Genomic DNA, 20488 nt, shown 5'->3' on the forward strand with positions numbered 1-20488 from the left:
GAGAGAGGAAGCGCTGGAAGTTTGCAGAAGCGAGGCAGAATTTAATCTACTGAAACCATTAATAGCCCCCACCTCCTTCGTCCAACTCGGGGTGACACTGTGACCTGTAACTGAGGTGTTTGCGGTGAGCGGCAAAAGACCAGCGCGGGCTTGGTATGACGTGCGCGCGCGCGCCCCCTCATGTGTGGCGTCCGGCTCATTATGCGGGTCGTCGTGTCACTGAGCCAGATGTGCTTCTTATGGCTGCGCAGGCAGCTTTTTACAAACAGACACATTGTTCGCTCCTCTCAACATCTGCTGCTATCATTAAAGAGTTAGCTTCGGCTTTAATCATGAGCCATTATCGGAGCACTCGCTTTAGCTGTGCGGCACAAACACACGCGCGCGCGCGCACACACACGGGCGTCACGCGAAAGGCAAGTGAGAGAGCGTGAGATCCAGCGGGAGAGGAAAAAAAAAAACCTGCGAGCAGAAGCCGTGTTCGAGGCATCTGCTTCTCCTTCGCATTCGTGTCACCTCCAGATGAAATAAAGAGAAAGTTTGCAGTCGGAGCAACTTTTAAACTAAATCATAATCCGGCTGCAGCGACGCGGCTGATAGAGGGGGATGCAGGCAGCAGTGGCTGTTAGAGCTGCGCCGTTGATGTCTGCAATGCCAGCGAAAGTGAGACGGGAAATACAGCTCTCATAAAGCCCTGATGGGCCGCGTTAACGCGAGCGACTCCCGATATGAGATTAACGTTAACATGCGACGAGGAGGAGTTGAGGCGAGGCGGCGTGGGAGTCTGCGGTTACGAGCATCTGCGTGTTTACTGGATGACAGAGTGTGCTCGCGCTGCGTGAGCAGGTGATTGTTATAGAGCAAATAAAAGACTTTAATCACCAAGTTTAGGCTTCCTTTTACGGTTTTTGTCACGCAGCGGGAATAGACGCAAGCAAATCTTTTCCACTGTAAATGTTGAAATAAATACTCGTGTATACTGGATCTAGATTTATGACACAGCCTGCAGTGGAAACTTCAGCTCCAGGAGTTTTGTGAAAACCCCACTCACGATTTGGCGGAAGATTCACAAGGCGCGGACCATGTCTGGTATCACCAGGACTTTCACATTCCTAGTTTTATGCCACTTCAGAAGCACCTGGAGGTCCTTTGTGAAGTTAAGGTGTTTTATAAAGCCCACAGTCAGCACAGACATCTCACAAGAACATCTAGTGAGCTTATCTGTATGAAGTTCTGGGTAATGATGCACATGATTGACTGCAGCTGATGGTTTACACTTGCCAGCATTAAAAAAAAAAAAAAAGCATTTGGAAACACTCACTGAGAAATATTTACAACTACAGACAAGTAAAACAGCTAAGAAGGACATTTAGCTTCTGGGATGCCCCAAACTCAATCCTGTTGAAAATTTGTAGACTACAGTTAATAGCTTAGTATGTCCAAGAAAAAAATAACAATCAGATTCAACTGAATGTGTTTTGTCAAGAAGAGTGGTCAAGTTCAGTTCTACCAGAATATTACCACCGGCTCCAGAAAGAAGATGGATGAGGTGAAACTTGCTGAGAGCCATTTCACAAATTATTATCAAGGATGCATAGTCAGTTTCTGTCCGATGCATAGTCAGTTTGTCATTTTAAAACTACCCATGCAGGTTTTTGGACATATTTTTCTATTTGTGTGAGTGTGTGCTCATACCCCTCTCCAGTCATAGTTTCTGAGTGACTGACAGCCAGGCTGACCACTTCGGTGACATCTACCCTTCCCATGGCCGACGGGCTTCGCTCATTCTCGTAGTAACTCAGGAAGCCGCCCTCCAATGTACACCAGCGGCGTCCCATGTCTGAAACATAAACACACACAGAAAGAATATCAATTCAGGCATCATAAACCTTGTTTTAGGGGTGTCATATTTTAAAGTTTCTCAAATAGACCTTTTCCCCCCAAAATGAGTAGAAATGAACAGTTTACCTTGATACTGGTAACGTTGACCCACTATATTTGGATTAAACAATGGACTTTGAATGCAAAGTAATGCAAGAAAAAAAATACAAGGGTGGTAATTTTAAGCAAAAGCTAACTGAAAATTCATGAGACAAAAAAAAAAAAAAACTACCTGTAAAGTCAACTTTAAATATGGATGTCATAGAAGGACACACAAGCAAACTGAGGCAAAATTTCAAAGTCCAAGCAGCGAGCAGGTTCCAATCTGCAAACATCTTCTCAACAGGAAGGCTGGAAAACACACAACTTTGTGTTTTATGACTGCCTTACGATGCGATTTACATACCCAATGAGCATGAAGTTCATGAAAACATACCTAATTTTGGATTTTCAAAGTCACCATGCCATCTGGGTTTTTTTTTCCCTCCTTGTTCCGCAACAAACACACACATACAAACAGCTTCCCACCCCACAGCCCCCCGTTGCTCACAACTCCAAAGTTTCCAGCGTATTCATCTCATGAATATGCTAATTGTGCGTTCCTCTGCCAACTGCGTGTGATACTTCTGAAGAAACAGATATAGTTCCAATAAAAAAAAGCAAGTGTCGACAACTGGATGTAGAAAGAAAAGGGATGTGATAAACACGGGAAAGGAGGATGTCAGTTTTGCTCTATTCACCCTCACGCTGCATCTCTTTACAGCCGTTTCTCACTTTATCTCTGTGTTCTGTTCATAAGAAAAAAAGTTATTTGTACAAGAATTCAGTAAAAAAAATAATAATAATAATAATAATTTTTTTTTTCTCTCACTTGGCATTTAAAAAAAAATACCCTCTCGCTGACCCCACTTCACTTGAAGAAAAAGATAACTCCAGGAGCTACAGAGGCATCATCTTCATTTACCCACTGTGCATGTAGGGGTTTAATGTGCCAGTGTGGGACAGACGGAGAGAGACAAAGTGTGGTATTTAAAGCTATTACCACTCGGATCCGTCTGGCAGGATATAGTGTTGTCTTGGTGACAGAAAAGATGAAAATACATTTCACTTTGGTTTAAAATGTGCCCCTAAATCACTGAGGCTTTGCAGAAAATGTCATGTCCATCATTTCCAGGACAACACGGTAAAGTTCTTGTTTTGTACTACATTGTGATTTTGTGTTGCTTCTCATTTTTCACGACTGCACCACCTTAATAACTGAAGACAAGTCTACTCCGCTGAGTTCCTATAGCCATCATTGTAACCTGCCAGATGATACACAGACGTCATCAGTGCTTTCGCTCAAGAAGACTTGACTTTCTTTTAATGTTACACAGAAGATTTTAAATATTTATAAATATCCAACACTTTTTAGAGGTTGCTATGGGACATTCTATTTGTTTCAATTAAAAAATAGGTTTATCAGGTGAAACAGTGCAATGACGAGCAGTCAACCAGTACTAGATACCTTTGTGTGAAAGTAGAATCAAATCTAAATCAAATTTTATTTGTATAGCACATTTCAGCAGCAAGGCATTTCACAGTGCTTTACATCATAAACACAAAAACACAAAGTCATGCAACAGAGAACAAACAATACATTGTTACATATTACATTTCAAATACAATTCTAAACAGATGTGTTTTTAGTTGAGATTTAAAGGAAGTCAGGGTTTCTGCTGTTTTACAGTAGAAGGTTCCAGTACAGACAGAGTCATTTTTCTCAAACAAGTGGCATAAAATGAACAAAAAAACTACCCTGTGTTATTTCTACACAGAGTGATGACGGCTGACAGTCGTCCAATAGTCTCTTTACAACTTCACAAGAAGCCCAAGCCACAATAGGTAATTGCTAAAGCTAATGGCTGTTCACATGGGCATACAAAGATATCAATGGAAAGTCGAATGGGTGGACAAAAGATGGTGAAAAGAGTAAAAGCGCCAGGGATAACCACAGCCTTGTGAATGTTTTTGTAAAGAACTTGAGGGAGATTCAGAAGGGATGGATCGCAACAAGGGTGAGAACTTTAGGAGCCACCGCCCAAAGAAATATCTAGAATACCAAGAGACACACCTTGTATTGAGCCACTTCTGGAACAGAGGCAATTTCCAAGCCATCCTGCCTGAGCTGAGAAATCATCTTTTAATGTCCTGTTGAAGTCGGTTAATAAAACTGCTGCTATCTTTAAGATCTCAGCTGAGCCAGCAGCCGATCAGCCCCACGTCACGTCGCAGGAGTTCATAAAAAAATCTGTTTACTTTTTTGTTGCGACGAATTTGGAAAGAGGACCTGAAAAAGAGGCACCTTTCTCTTCGCCACTCTTCAAAATGGTGAAGACAAGAGAACGTGCCATAACGGAAAGGTAAATGTGCGTGACCTTGATCCGTTAGGAAAACTCAGCTTAAACGCATTCATACCTGAAAATAGAGCAATCTTTTTAAAATGAAGAGGATTGTGAGGGAGGTGAGAAAAAAAACATCCCCAATGTTCACGATCAAAAAATTGCCTCTATGTGTTTAGTGTGATGTCACGCTACAGCTATGACAAAATAATTAATTTAAAAGCTTTTTATACATCTTTACAAGAGATGCCAATGAATATGGCGTGTTCTCTGTGAAGCTGCTTTTCTAGGAGCAGCGCAAATCTGAAAAAGCTGAATGAATTTCAAACAGTTCAACAAAACCACTTTTAAGTGGCGTTTAAAAAAAATGTGGCAAAAGTCCCTTCCTCTTATGGTGGTTAGTGGGTTTAGATCCCTTCAACACATTCCACCAGGAAACTGGCTTCGTCAGAAAGCCACAGATCTTGAGCATCCTTCTATCGTCCTTTTTCTGGGACTGTTTTATTTCTTAGCGGGTGGGATATAGCAGTAGCTTCTGCAGGAGAACCAGCGTAATATAAGGGGAACAATAGCGCTTGATTTACAATCGAGCAGCTGCGTCCATTGCCAGCTGTTCCCCCCCGCCCCGACCCCTCACTCCCACACACATGCAGTGGCCCCGTGGCCCAGCCGTACTCCACGGGAGTCCACAACCAGCCACAAGAGACGACACTCACGAAAGCCAGCCGAGGTACGTGACTCCACCAGATAAAATGGGCCAATTAGCTTTTACACCAAGAGAGCTCCCTGCATAGTGTTTCCAAAGGAAGGAAGGTCTCAGAATGTTAAACCTCTTTTTCCCCATTCTTATCTTTTAAGCACAGATCGTTTTTTTCAACAAAATGCTCTAAATTAGCCAAATGTGCAAGGCGAACAGGTTGATTGGATTCAAATTATAACCTTGTGTTTCTCTCTTCACTCTCAAAGAAAAAGAGACATATTCAAAGTCTCTTAACTACATCTGCAAGTCCTCCTTCTGTCTTAAACTTTTTATCAATGTGGCACGGACATCCAATTCAGTATTCATCAGAATAGAAAGGCTGTGCCCCATGTCTTCTTTCCCCCTGCTTTTCATTTATGTGAGTCCTTTTTGACTCTTACTACCACGTCCGCCCCCTTCCACCAATCTTCTGCCTATCTCACCATCAGACTAAAATATCTGCAAGGAAGACATCTGGTGGACAGCTTGTCAGGGGGGCTCGAAATGGAAATCAGGAAAACGGAAAAGGATCTGAAGGATATGTCTGCGCCAGAATTAGAGCCGACTTCATTACATTGAGGGATGGACAAATATGACAAAAGAAATGGCAAAGAAATAAAAGGAAATCAGTATCTTGTCATGTATTTCAACCTACAATACTACTCTACTCAGTCTAAACGTTGCAAAAATGAATGGAAGTTGCATATTTTATGTACATGTTATTATCACAAGCTCCACAGTTCAAAACAAAACAGTTCATAATTATGCAGGAGAAGGCAAATAACACATGTTTTGGCATTTTTCACAAATTAAAAAAAGTAAGGCACTTGGAATTGAGCCCTTTACTCTTATGCCTCTTGATAGCTACTAAATTCTTTCAGTGACCTAATTAGTAATTTGATTTTGATTAATAGACTCTATTCCTTGAACACAGCTGTTCTATGAACACCTAAGAGGTTTGTAAGAGAACATTAGTGAACAAAAAGCATTATGAAAACCAAAAAACACAGCAGACATGGTCACGGATGGAGCTGTGGAGATGTTTAAGCAGGCTCGGGTTATAAAACTTCATCTCGCGATTTGCAGACGTCACAGAGAACCTTCAACCGGACCACCATGACTTTGGCACCCATAAGATGGCTTTCATAGAAGGGTAAACAGAAAAACAGCCATTTCTGAAATAAAGTCATTCGACGTTTGCTAGAACCTATTCAGGAGACACACCAATCATGTGAAACAAATCTAATCAGGTCAGATGAAACCAAAACTGAACTTCATGGAGTACATTTGAAGTGTTGTGGACAAAACACTGCATATCACCTCGAGCACAACATCCTGCATGGTGAAATATGGTTGTGACGGCACCATGCGGTGCGGCTTCTTTTCTTACGCTGAAACAGAGAAGCTGTGAGAAAAGCTTTTAGAAGACTTGAAACTGATGCGGCTCACCCTTCAGCAGGATAATAATGCTGAATATGCTATTGAATCTTCAATAACGTAGTTCAAATTGAAGCAGATTCCCATGTTATAACAGTCCAGTGTAGAAAAGACTTAAATCAAATCAAACATCTAGAAAACGTATGTTTATAGACACCTGGTGTCCAGTATGAAAAAATTATACTGCAAAGAAAATTGGGCAAAAATTTAAATCCCTCGACGAGAAATGAGGGTGAAGACGTACCTAAAATGAGGCTGTACGTGCAGCATAAGGTTGAAGGAGGATAAATACTTCTGCAAGGCAATGTAAAGCAGAATAAAATCCACTCACAGTTTGAAAAGTAAATCTGAATATAAACCACAGAGAAGATTTGTCTCGTTATGGAAGACCCGGATTCAAAGTTTGCAAATGAAAAAAGCAATTGAATTGTTCATACGGGCTCAATAAAACATAATTTGACTTTCTATCCACAAGCCCTCCATTCCTCAACGTCTCCACGGAAGCGAGTGAGTTACGGCTGCAGGCGAAGGCAGGGCACCGCTGATGAGGAAAAGACAAAAGCTAATCAGAAATTATGCGTGCCATTTCCTCAGTGCCAGTCACCATATCAGACAGCGACTTCCAAGCCGCCTCTCTTTACCTCCTCAAAATGACTCTGGCACCGGGAAGAAAATGCACAAAAGAGACGGACCGTTTAAATGCGATCCCCTTCTTTTTCTTGTCCATTGGGAACGATTTCACTGGGGCAGGAATCAACTGTCTGCACTGCTGGAGTCAATGTTGCAAAAGTATTGAGTTTGGAGGAGTACAACATGTTTTTACCACCAGGCAAGAAAAATAATTGCTTTCCTCATCCACATCAATTGCATGTCACTTTGGTGCATTTGTAAAGTTTGCACTAGAAACAAACAAAACACTAGCTTGAGCTGCCTCCAAATAATAGCTTATGGCACATTAAAGCAGTGCTTTCATTAAGTCGTATTCACACTATGAATTATTAAGCACTCAGGCACATCTATAGAGAATCAAACCATTAGCCTCTGAAGCCAACAGCATCCTGCGGTACATTCAAAAATACCTCGTCCGTCCGTGCTCACGCAGCCCCGGCTGTTCTCCCCTTTTTTCATTGACGAAGTTGGAGCACGTTGAGTTTTCCTGTTTTGAACCCCGACCCTGCTGAATTTTTCAGCAGCAGCAGCTGCAGTTAGAGTGCCAGTAGAGCACAAAAGCAAAGTCTTCTATAATACATGAAATAATAAAATGTTTTATAGGTTGAACCTTCAAAGGAGCTCATGCAGATGCAAGAGGTACTAAAAGGACAACGGTGAACAGAATGGCCTTTAACAAAGCAGATGCAATGCTTTGCGAGTCATTTCAAAAACACTAAATGAAAAGTAAAAGTTAAATACCCGCATGGAATGGTCTATGTAAAGCTTTTGCACACACCCCAAGTGCCCTTCTCTCCCTTTAATTGAAATATTGTTGTGAGCCTGGCAATATATCTGTACAAACCACTGGCTTTAGCATTTCAGAACAGATGCTTTATTGTTCTTAAAACAATTTCCAAGTTCAGATTAAGTCAATCAGTAAGATTTAATCAAGACTGCTGAGTTTGAAAGGGAGAAAGTGCAAATGAGGCACATATATTTATACAGATAGATAGATAGATAGATAGATAGATAGATAGATAGATAGATAGATAGATAGATAGATAGATAGATAGATAGATAGATAGATAGATAGATAGATAGATAGATAGATAGATAGATAGATAGATAGATAGATAGATAGATAGATAGATAGATAGATAGATAGATAGATAGATAGATAGATAGATAGATAGATAGATAGATAGATAGAGATCAATCTGAAAATCTGTTCTTTAAAGAAACCCAATTTTGTTACATTTGAAATTAGAGTACACATTTTTCCCCAAAGTAAATGATGGCTAAAAACTATAATATAAAGAGCCATATTTCAATAAACTGAAACTACCTTTTAAATAGTAAACTCAAATCGAATTTCATTACCACAGATAATGAGATTTTCGAGAGATACTTGGATAAAATTTATCCCGGTTCCCTGTAAGAAGCAATTTCCCAGACCTCAGCTCTGTTCATTAGTTGGCATGTTCAACCACCAATGAGAGCTGAGGGGCTGTGAGGTGAAGGGAATAGAGACGAATGGCTCAATATGAAGGAGCCTCTGTTCGCTCAAGTGGCAGGTACTGCTTCACCTTCCTTACATCCTTCAATTCCTCATCCCAGTCCTCAGCCCTCTGAATAGCAACCATTCCCTGAGGGAGCGCCCAATGCTGCTTCCTTGTGCTAATTACCCAGGGGTCCAGCAATGCTCCAGCTGTTTGGAGTTGTGGGAATGTTGCACAGGCAGGGTGTGTACCTGAAGCAGCTGAGGAGTCTGGGTCGGAAAACTTTCACTCTGTTTTCCAGGACAAAGGGAGGAGAACTCAGAAGTTGATGGGATCCCCTACCAAAAGAAAATACTTCAAATGTGTTCTAAATCTTATTCTCGGCAGACCATCATTAACCTTGTGCCTCGTCTTACATGCAGTTGTCAGACAAGACCTCCCAGAAGGCCATGCAGAGCACATGTCAAAGACAAATCCATTGATCGTTCTGACTTGACTGTTTGCTGAGTGGATTGAACGATTGGCGGTTTGACAGTTGAAACACTGACATTGATTGACCAGCGCTTAACAAAAGGAGACCTTTGACAAACGTGCAGCTTAAATTGCTTGCAAATGGATTGATGCATTGATTGGGCTTGTCATGGTTTTTTGTTTTTTTCTTTTATTTAATGACGTTTGAACTCACCGTCTCGTCCACGGCGATCCGGTATCGTCTTAGCTGGGACAGACGAGACATAGAGAAAGCCGTCCATGAAGACGGACACATCAGGCAGTGAAGCGTTCTCTGACCACTGGTCCAGCCTTGGGAAATCTACAAGGAGACAAATTTGCTTAATATGTTTGTGCGTAAAAGTAATAGAAATTTTTGTGAAGAAAAAAAAAAGTACATTGGCATACCAAAAATCAATCTCAATGATCAAAGAAACAATCTTTTTCAGCATTACAACCAATGTTCCCTCTAATTGTTCATGTGTCTGGGCATACACACAAGCTTCCTGGGCACACTGAGGACCACTGTGAGCATCATCAGTGTACACGGTGTGGCCACACACAAGTATCATAAATCTGGGATCATAGAAAGTTGCATGGCTTATTTAAAAAATCAAATTACATCAGCAATTTTCATTCGTTTGATTTTAATTTAAGTGATTTGCTCAATTAAAATAAAAAAAAGAAAATGAAACATTGCTGTTCATGAGATGCATGCTAGTAAGAGTCCTGCTTCAGCCAGGGTGAGAAATGAGACATTACACCTTTCAGACATAAATGTTTGTTCATATTAAAACATTCACATTTTGCACAATGAAATGTTTTCTGTAGCTTGTGATGCAGTATAAATTCTGCATCACAATTAAAATATTTAATTACAATTTTTTTCACATCTGCCCTTCTCACTTCTTCTCACTTCTCCAGTGGTTGTACACTTAGCCCAGGTTGATGGTCAGTCTGCTTCTTGCTTTATGTTCATGAATTCAGCATATTGACTGTTAATGGCCTCCATAATCTGTGGGTGGAGGAGAATGGCCTCATACTTCTTTGCCAGTGTACAAATGTCTGCTTATCCATAGTCAAAAGTCTGAACTCAACATTTCAATATCAAATGCAGAACATTCCTTTCATTTGATTTGATTCCATTTGATCTTAGAAGAAGTGCATTTCTTTTTTTTTTTTTACTTGGCTTGGTGAGTGGATGTCCCACGTAGACATGATAAGGTGACGGCTTTCACGTTTCTTAACTCTACCGCACTATTCTCACCTGCATGGCGCATATGACCAAGGCACGTAACCCACGTACACACAGCCAATCAGCATATGCTGATTGGCTGCGTAGCGAAAGTGAACCGTATCGTATCATTGGCTGGATTCCTGTCACTCACTGAGTTCGATCGCAAAGTAGTACGGAATTTTTTTTTTCATTGATCCATCGTCAAAACTGATGTCAGAGCTCAATGTCCACTTTACGTTGGACTTTATTTTATGCGCTACATAGATTTTCTTGTGCGCTGAGAATATGTGAGCAGTGCGCGATTGCGCAGGCGCGCAGCTTAGAGGGAACATTGATTACAACAGTCAAATTCTTCTTAAAATAGCTGACCAGCACATTGCATTTTTCCATTTTTATTTGTGATCAGTTCAAGTTTTGTTTTTTTGTTTGTTTGGTTTTAATCAAAGGCCTATTTGCTCCCTCCTCGGGTTTCACGTCAGATTCAATTTGAGACTTTGGCTGGACACTCCGAAACAACGTTAATGTTACTTGATACAGAAGAAATAAGTTGGTCTAAATCTGTTAAGGGTTGACATTTTAAATGTGTGTGTCTGATGCAAATCCTGACCCTGGGAACTGTGGCTGTATTTCTCCCCCCTTTGTTTCTGCCCATTTTTTTTTGTCTAATATGAATTAATCATAAAATAGCACTTTTCTAAATTGTCTGTTTTATAAGTGTTATGTACTCAGACAAAACAAATGTCCTTCAACCGAAAAAAAGCAGAATTTTGAGGACTAGCCTTGTTATGTTTGTCCACTCCTGACTTACCCTAAAGCAAAGCAATGTATCCCCACCAGATTCCTGATTACTGTTCTTGAACCAAAGCTTTGACCTCCATGTGGAGACTTTTTCTTTTTCCCAGTGGGCCTTGAAAAAAAAATCAGCACAGCACTGACTTTTTAATCACAAGAAGCATAAAGGTGATCATACAAGGTTCTGTTTAATTTAGTCATGACTTTGTCACATTATCCTACTTTTGCAAAGCCAAGGATAGGATGTTCAGAGAGCATTTCTCCATGCACTCAATCTTTTAAAAAATGACTTTTACTCTCTTCTGTGCCCATCAGAGAAAAGAAGCATTCCAATCTTGCCCTCCTTAATCTGAACTCTTTCCACTCATTCTTTCTCGCTAGTTTTAAGAGCTCCCCACATTCAGTCTTATCATTCTCAAATTCAATTAGCTTTCATTCCAAGGTCCAATTTTCTGCCCAAGCCTTGGTAATATCTTACAGATTTTATCTTGAGCACCTCCAGCTCTCTCATCAGGCCAGGTAAAATAACTTTAATTGAAACCAGTTTTGATTGAATCGACATTTCCCCCCCTTCGACGCCTCGTTTCAAGCCCACACGTCATTCAGTGGAGAAAAACAATCTGTCCATTTATTGAGGCCCTATTGTCTTTGTTCTGTATGTGGTTTCATTATGTCAAATTAATTAGCAGAAATCATATGAACAAACTTACAGCAAAGCACTTTTTATTATATCTAATCACTTACTTTTATATCACATAACTAACCTAAACATTTAAGCATTAAAGAATAACTTAAGAAAGCGGAATTTAGATTCAGAACAATGTCCGTCAATCACAGTCGTGACTTCTTGCGCCATCCTATATAAAAGTACAAAAGAAATAGTTTTAATGGTGCCACACAGACAAAAATGCTTTGTCAGATCAAGTGTAGCTTTGTTGCATTTTAGCCTTGGATGTTATTGTGTTAGATCTGATGGAAGCTTCAACTCCGAAAGCCAAAGTAGGTAAATATACTTTCACAGACCAGTTTCGTTTTGTTTGTTTTTTTGTCATAAATCGTTGATCAATCTATTACATGGAGAGAGTCATCAAAACTGCACAAGAACATGTTTGTATGGTTTAATGAGTACATTTCAGATGGGTCAGGATTTTCAGAAAATAACTCGAAAACATAGACCTATCCTGTCATGTATCAACGCATCAGGATGGCGGTGCAACAGAGTGAGGGAAATTTTATTGGCACACTTTGGGCTGTTTAGTACCAGTTGAGAATCGTTTAAACACCGCAGCCTTCCCGGTATTGTTGATGACCAAGCTAGTCCCTTTATGACCTGAGTATACCCATCTACTGCCGGCAACTTCCAGAAGGATAATGCACCACATTACAAAGCTGACATCATCTCAAACTGATTTGTTGATGTTGAATATGAGTTTAGTCGACTCCAATGGCCTCCACTGCCACCAGATCTCAGTCCATTAGAGGACTTTTGAGAATTGACAGAAAGGGAGATTTGCATTATGGATGTGCAGATGAAAATCCAGTAAATGTGTGATGCCATCACGTCAATGTGGAGCAAAATCTCCAAAGAGTGTTTCTGACAACTATTTGGCCAAGTCTTGGGGACAATCAGAGTTTTTGTGACAATGTAAACTCTTCCCATGGATGCCATTTTGGCCCAGCCTCTTTCTTATTGTTGAATCACAAACACAAAAATTTCAGTAAGTGGAAGTGAGACCTACAGTACTTTGGATGTTGTTCTTGGTAATTTTGTGACCTTTTGGAAGACTCGTCTTACAAGCCTTTCTGAAATTTCTTTTTGAGCAATTTCAAAGTCAAGTTCACTTCTGGGACGATCTGTTATGTTCTAATTTATTTAGATTATGGCATGATGTTTTCCTTTTCAAGAGTGCTTGGCCTACTTCATGTTGTCAGACATCTTCAAATTAGTAGGCATTTTAATTTTACAGCTCAGGCTTTCAATAGGGATGGCAGTCTGAACAAAAACAAATGTGGTTAATCACGTTTAACCTTTAATTTAACCAGTTTAGCAATTAGATTGTTGTAAAAGCCTAGCTTGGCTTGCATAACTTTTTTTGCATTATGAATGAAATCATTTAAACTCTGGTTTCAATTATTAAAGTAGCTAAGCATTTACTCAAGCTATCCTTCTGAGCCATATATTAATTCTGAAACAAGTGTGAAAAAAAACAGAATAACACAAAAACTAGGAGACCCTTTTCTCAGCACTGCAGAATGAGATGCCAGCTTTTAAGAATAAAACAGCAACACAGTGAGTGTAACACACACACACACACACACACACACACACACACACACACACACACACACACGCAAACTGAAGTGTTTCCAACCACTCAGGTTGACAGAATGTAAATAAGCCAGTGGCTTGATGCTGTATCAGTTGTAACAAGCCTCTCTCTGTGAGCATGCTTAACAACCCCTCTGGGCCCCTAAAGCTGGACTCTGTTAGGATGGGACTGTGTTGTCTGCGGGGGCAGCAGTGGAGGAGTCTGGCCCATGCTGATTGGCTCACTCCCCTGTGAAGGGAGGTGACATGACAGAGTGCTCAATTAGCCATCTGCTTGCCCACGGCTGCAGTTACAAAGCGAGCTTCAACGGGCAGTGGACAGCGGGGGTAATCAGAGGAGCTTGTTCGCACTTGTGCATTTACACCCAGACATGCAGTAAACGACGGCACAAACAGACAACAAACGCAGGAGGGGTAGAGATAATAACGCATGGCAGAGGCAGAAGATGAGTGAAAACGGCAATGTGCGCATAAGACGGCAAGGAAAGAGGTCGAGGTGTTGAGCTTTTTAGCCTGTGGACATATTAACATTCTCAATTAGAAGATTGCAAGCAGCTTTTAGTTGGAAAAAAGTTTTGCAAGGTGACCGTTCCCTCCTGAACCTGTTATTTAGAATTTTCATTTTTCTTCCATTGTAGCAAAACTTATTTTATTAAAGTTTGATGCAATGATCCAAAAAACAGAGTGCAAAATTTTGAAGTTGGAAGAACATATTACTTGATTCTCAAAGTTTGACCTTTGACCTTTTTTGCTGCAAGGCAACCTTATTAACAACCACACCATCGTGCAGCTCCTAATTCAGATCTAGAAGTGCTAAAATAATTAAAATTTCATGTAGAAACATTCAACTCTTAGTGAATGTTTAGTAGGAAACTAGTTGCAGGAAAAAAAATAAAATAAAATTCATTTGGGAAAAGCTCTCAATAACTTAACTGTGAAACTTTCCTAAAGTTAAATTAGCTAGGCATAGCAGCATTAACACAAATAGATCTCGTCTTTCATATAGTCTATGTGGCCTCTCCATGTCTACACATGGAAAGACGCTGCATACAACAAAATAAAAAAAAGAACCTTAAAATGAAAAAGAAACCACCACAGTGGAAGTCTTTGACAATAAGGGATCGAGCCCATCATAGAGGCTAGCCTCTGGGGTTCCGAAAATGCAAAACCACATAGCCTCGGAGAGCTGCAATTGGCTTTCTTAAATAGAATCTGGGATGGTAATATGCAAATGAACACGCTCCGACCGTCTCCCATGGCACTTTCAGGCAAACAGGTGTGGGCGGGTAGTAGGGGGGCCGTCGAGGACTGCGTGCATGTACTCACATTTGCTCAGAAAGAAGAAGCTAATGAAGTGGCCACGCTCCACTATTTGGTGGAAGTCCTAACTTTGGAGTCACAAATGAGCCGCTGCAGAGGGAAACGGGTGCAGAGTGGCTCCGGAATAAGCAGGCTGACAGCCTTCTTTTTATTCACTGTATCCAAGGGGGACATGGTGAGCCTTTTTTTCTTCCTATTTTTACTTTTCCATTTTTTTTTCTTCTTCTTCTTCTTTCCACAAACTGAAAGTGTGATTCACACTGAGAAGACAGGCGGCTACGATATTTCCCGCATACTAGCCCAATTTGGAGTTTAGTTGAGAAGTGACAATTCTTCATGGTGTCTGATTGTTTATTGCTGGCTCATTCTGCTGTCCCAGGGGCTCATGGGATTGGGAAAAGACCATGTTTGTCATCGCTTTGTTTTAAGATAGCGTCTGGTTAACGGCTATGTGGTATTTGAAAGAAGCCCTGAAGAGAGCCCTTGCTGTGAAAACATGTTTTACAAGATGAACCCGAATGGAGGAAAGATCCAAACACGCAGCCATAAACAGCGATACCCCATTGCAAACAACTCAAATATCCATATCTGCCCTTATGTCACCTAGCATGTGTGCAATTGTTATCCGGTTGAAAAAGTCAGCTGTAACCCAAGGCAGAGTTCTTTAAAACTCCAGAACAAGTCTGAACTCTGCTTTGTCCTCAATATTGGCTGCTGTGCGACTACTTTCATTCTATCTTCTTTCTGTCAACACAGAGCTGTGCAGCAGGGATGGCATCATGCGGGTATTGAATTGTTCCCTGATCCTGCCAAATATAACGCTGCAAACACCAATGATGGGAGGGAGAAAAAAAAAAAGAAAAAAAGTTCAATTTCTGTTTAATGAAAATTTTCAGAAGTCTGTCTGCACGCTCGGGGGGCCCCACATGCACGAGAACAATGCAGACGGCACTTTCCACAGCTCTGCGTCTGATGTGACAATGTGTCCGACAAAACAGTGGAGAAATGTCAACAGGGGGAATCTGGACAGTATTTTCTGGGAAGCTTAATCTTCTCACAGCGCCGCTTCTTTCTACAGTGAAATTAAACAGCCTTCTCTCAGCAACCATGCTGCAGAGGACATGGGATGAATCTCCTCTCCTGTGTTCCAATGGAGATGTTTTTGAAAGAGGACAGCATGAATTTGAGTAATTTTACTGCTGAAATGTTCTTATATGCTACGTTTGGAATCAGTGTTGATTATCATTAACATGCAGTGCTTTCCAGTGACTTTCAGCAGGGGATTAATTTATCCTAAAACCATTATTATAACCCTTGATAAGAAGCTGAGTGACTTAAACTTGACACATTGGTGTATTTATGTTTGGTATGTTTAATTTTAAGTGAAAAAAGGATGTTGCATCTAAAAAGTAAATTAAAAGACTAATTGTGAGCTAGATGACAGCATTACAATAGCACTAAAAAGTCTCAAAAACTTTTAAATTGTTTGTGTAGTAGCATTTTTGGATGGAGAAAAGGAATGACAGATGAGATACAATAGCATTTTCACTACAGATGCTACATTTTTGGTACTTTTTTGCATTTTACAAAATAAAACAAAATGGAAATTTCCACCTCAAAAGTGTGGATTATGTATGCAAAGTGCCACCCGAAATACAGAAACATGCAAAGCTATTGTTTTGCTGCATCTTTAAATAAAAATGTCATAGTATTCAACATGTATGTTGAAACTCACTTTGGTCATATGACCAACTCCAATAGAAAAATGAAAACAAAAAACATGTATTCCACCTCTGGTTAAATCCTGACAATGGATATGGCAACTTTAAAATTACACTTCTGAAGAAATGCTTTTTTTTTCAACTTCATTAGTTTAGATTTAGTAGTAAGTGTGGTGTACACAAGTTCAAGCAAAATACTTTTTTGCTTCAACTCAAAATCTGCACAAGTTAGGCTTTTTTTTTATGTTGTTTTACTTATGGCGTATCAGAAACTCCTGGCTCCATCTATACTGCTGCAGTTAGTAAGAAACTGACAAAATGTCCAAACTTCCACTTCTACCACTTCAAAGGAGTGATCACCCACCATCTTAAAGTGGGTTTTTGCTCGTTTTTTTTAAAAACCAAATCCATCTTTAATTCCTCAGAAAAATTGTATTTAACTATGTAAGTACTTATGCATGCAAGCATGCATATATTTACGTATGCATGCCAAGGCATACATCTGTGCATCCATACTCATCTCTGTACAAATCTTCATCCCAAGAACTTAATCTCAAGCTGCAGATTTTATCATTCGTTCAGCATCCCAAACATAATGCCAGTGTCAAGTCTTGGCTGTGCTCCTTGACAGTCTCCTGCTCACTTTTTCTGCTCTGCTTTTTTAATAACATCATTCTTAATTCCGGCGATGGGAATGAATATAACTACTACAAGCTGCAAGTCTGAACAAAAATCAATTGGAGAGTTGTGAAATTTGATACATGATCTTCACATCTTTATCTTGAACAAGATGAGGAATCTGACCTTGGGTTAACATCTATTTTAGGACCACTTGCTAAGTAGTGAGCTAACAGAAACAACATCTGGACAAGAATGGAGTCGGTCCTTCAGTGAACATTTAGGCTTCCTGACCCAGGTACTGCTTCCTTTCTAGAGTATGTTAGCTTATTTGGACATCTGCCTCCACAGCAAAAGTCTGGTTAGGTCCATAGTCATCTGTATTTTAATGACAAAGTCCAGCAACTTCCAAACTTATAACGGGCACACAGACTACACATTTTACATGGACATGCTAATACACAGGAATATGTGTTAGCTTCTTCTCCTTTCTGCATGTGTATTTTTCAGTACACCTCCGATAATTGCCATCTCCTTGGTGACCAGGTGACCCATGCTAGCAATTAGTGGGTCCCTAACAGGCTCGGCGCCGGCGAGTGTACACAGATGCACCACATGAATTATGTAAAATACAGTCCCAGAGAAAGTCTCCCACCCGGCCTCAGCCTCCTTTAATCTGATCTGTTCTTATCACGGGTCCCCGTGTGGAAGAGCGCGAATAAAACACACCCATCAGGAAGAAGCCACGTCTGTGCCGTGCCTACCGAACAGGAGGTGGGTAATACAAAGGAGTGTTAGGGGAAAAGGTAGGACAGAGACAGCAACACGGAGACAGACCTTTAAACTTAAAACTCCCTCGCTTCAAATTTGTGGGTTTTTATGGGCCTCGTTTTCTATTCACAGTGAACATTTAAAAAAAAGAATAGTGCTGTGAATGTACCAACACAAACAGTAGTGAGAACAAGTTTGCAGCATGACTGCCTCGTTAACAAATCAAGAATACAAAATGTGTGTGCCATCAGAAGTGGTTGACGACAAACTTGAACTTTTACTTCCAAGATCTTTTAAAAGATTCATATCACCACATATATATATATATATATATATTTTTTTTTTCTCTCAGTTCACAGGTTTTGTCAGCTCTTCTGCTTCCCAGCTGCGTTTTGTGCCCCAGCATCTCCACTGAGTTAAATAGTGACCGTGGAAAAACTTTTTTGCATCAAGTTTCACTAGTGGTTTAGCCACTATTTATGGCATCTGTTCACGCCATAAAGGTCTTGTGCTGGGATGGTGCCAGCAGAGGACATAACATTTCCTCACCAAAACACAATTCATGAAAAAAAAATGGAAGAAATAAAAAACAAGCAAATAAATAAATAACTAAACCATTGTAAAGTATAAATATTAAGGTTTACTAAGACATAAATGCTGATATCTCTGTAGTTAGAGCGTATAGTAAGAAACTCAGATGAACACACGTATGCTTTCTTATGAAACCAATAGAATAGGTTCCCTACTTGGTCAGAGCATCTAATTTTTTTAATCATTTGCTATTATTTATGCATTCCTTGTTATCTTTTCCAACACTCATCATGTCAATGCTTTTACAGATGGGGTAGAAACCTAACCCTTTGAGTTTTACTGGAATGTCAATCACAATTTCAAAGCGGCAACCTACCAGATAGTTTATTCTGATGCAGGAACTCCATCTGTAGCTTCTGCCCGGCACGCTGAGCCAAGAGGTACGGAGTGGAGTAGACTGGATCTCCGGTGGCGCACATGATGTCCGCCCCACTGAACACCAACTCCATGGTCTGCAGCACGTCAGATGACACCACGGCTGCACACAGTGCCTGTTCACACGAAAAGAGGTTTGATTAGAAGAAATTATCAATTTAAAAGTTCTGCAGCGGTACCGATAGAATATTCCTCGTTGAAATGTTTTCACAGCTCACCTTGTAAGTGGGCCTAAACAAATTTCAGATGAACGGATCCAATAAAACTGCATGCATTTCCTTCCACATCTTAATCAGATTTTTGAGACTGATCTTTATTTTGCAATTAAAATACTACATTATTTGCCTACCTGGCTTAATAACATAATGGTAAATTAGTGAGTTAGTTTGGATTTTAAGAAACTATCTATGTAAAGGCAAGTATATTTTTGTTTCAGTGTAGGTGGAACAGCTCTCTGTTTTAGTGTGTGGGTCTGCGATGGAACGCCTGGTTGATAGCGGACAAAGAGTCTATAAAGCGGCAACAGAAAACCACATAAAGTTTGAAATTAAGTTTCCTGCGCTGATCTCAAAAGAGAAGTAAAAATATGATCAAACTTTAATACAGCCTGTGGGAATCGTTAAAGCTCTGATCCCGGTGAAAAGAAGCAATATAGCAAATAAGAACAGTACAAATGAGCCATTTTAACTATAATGAAATGCACAATTTCCGAGAGGAAAAATACTGAAATAATGATGTGAAAAACAATGAAGTGAGCAACAGGAAAGCAACAGACTTCATTAAGGGATAGACTATCATGTGGGATTCCTTCTGTGTGTGAAAAATACATGGAGCTTGAATCTGAGGAACATACCAACAACAGCAAGGAGGCAAATGATATGTCTACTCCCCACTGACCTCCATAAATATGTAATATTGAAAAAAATGGATACATTTACTCTCTCCTAACTCAGCAAAGAGGAAAAAATATACAGAATAATTAAAATTACTAAATGTTTGTATTTTGGAAAATTTATAGATTAATCCCAAATCTTTTCATATTTTGTCACCATTTAACTTTGCTTTGAAGTGTTACATTTCAAAGCAAAAATTTCTTGATCAGTACAAGCAGCATTTTAGGTGACAGGTATCTGATTGCTATTGTTGAGAATAAAGAGCTCTGTGTCATCCTTCTATCTCTTTTAGATAGTTGCAAAGCAAAAGGAAATAACATGTTAGGAAACACCCTCCAAGCTAAGATGAGAAGATACAACACTTTAGGGAAGATAGAGGCAAACAAAGGGGATCACAAACTGTTTGTGGGTGCCATTTGTTCTGCAAGCCCTTAAGGATAACATGAACTATAGTGCAGCTGCATTTTGGTTCTACTCAATGGAATTCATCAATTCAACTTACTGACTCTTCCTCAACCTCATGCATCAATAACAACACTTTAAGAAGACACTGATTGCAACATCCTTCTTCACAAAATGTAAACAAAAATTGGAGCAGCATCAGATTTTAGGGGAAGTAGGGTTTTCCTTTTGTCTTTGGCGAAAGACCACAAGTCATTTGTGCTGGACTCGTGTTTGTTTTGGTTGGGTTTAATCAGAATGCCCACCACAATAGTCCCCTTCCTGCCTCTGGACTGGCATCCAAAACTTGCCATTCACATATG

General features: G+C 40.1%; 1 protein-coding gene across 4 annotated transcripts in view; it reads right to left on the minus strand.

Moving 5' to 3' along the window:
• The window catches only part of arap2 (ArfGAP with RhoGAP domain, ankyrin repeat and PH domain 2), a 130900-nt gene that overhangs the window by 44906 nt on the left and 65506 nt on the right, over positions 1–20488 (minus strand). For all 4 annotated transcript variants that reach the window (XM_055060298.1, XM_055060299.1, XM_055060296.1 and 1 more), the window contains 3 exons: positions 18773–18947; positions 9274–9399; positions 1696–1840 (listed from right to left, as the gene is read on the minus strand). In XM_055060298.1, coding sequence (XP_054916273.1) covers positions 1696–1840; positions 9274–9399; positions 18773–18947 — 446 coding nt within the window. The remainder of the gene's footprint in view (positions 1–1695; positions 1841–9273; positions 9400–18772; positions 18948–20488) is intronic.

This window comes from Poeciliopsis prolifica, unplaced genomic scaffold, assembly GCF_027474105.1.
Source record: "Poeciliopsis prolifica strain line A6 unplaced genomic scaffold, Auburn_PproV2 SCAFFOLD058, whole genome shotgun sequence".
NCBI classification, from domain to species: domain Eukaryota; kingdom Metazoa; phylum Chordata; class Actinopteri; order Cyprinodontiformes; family Poeciliidae; genus Poeciliopsis; species Poeciliopsis prolifica.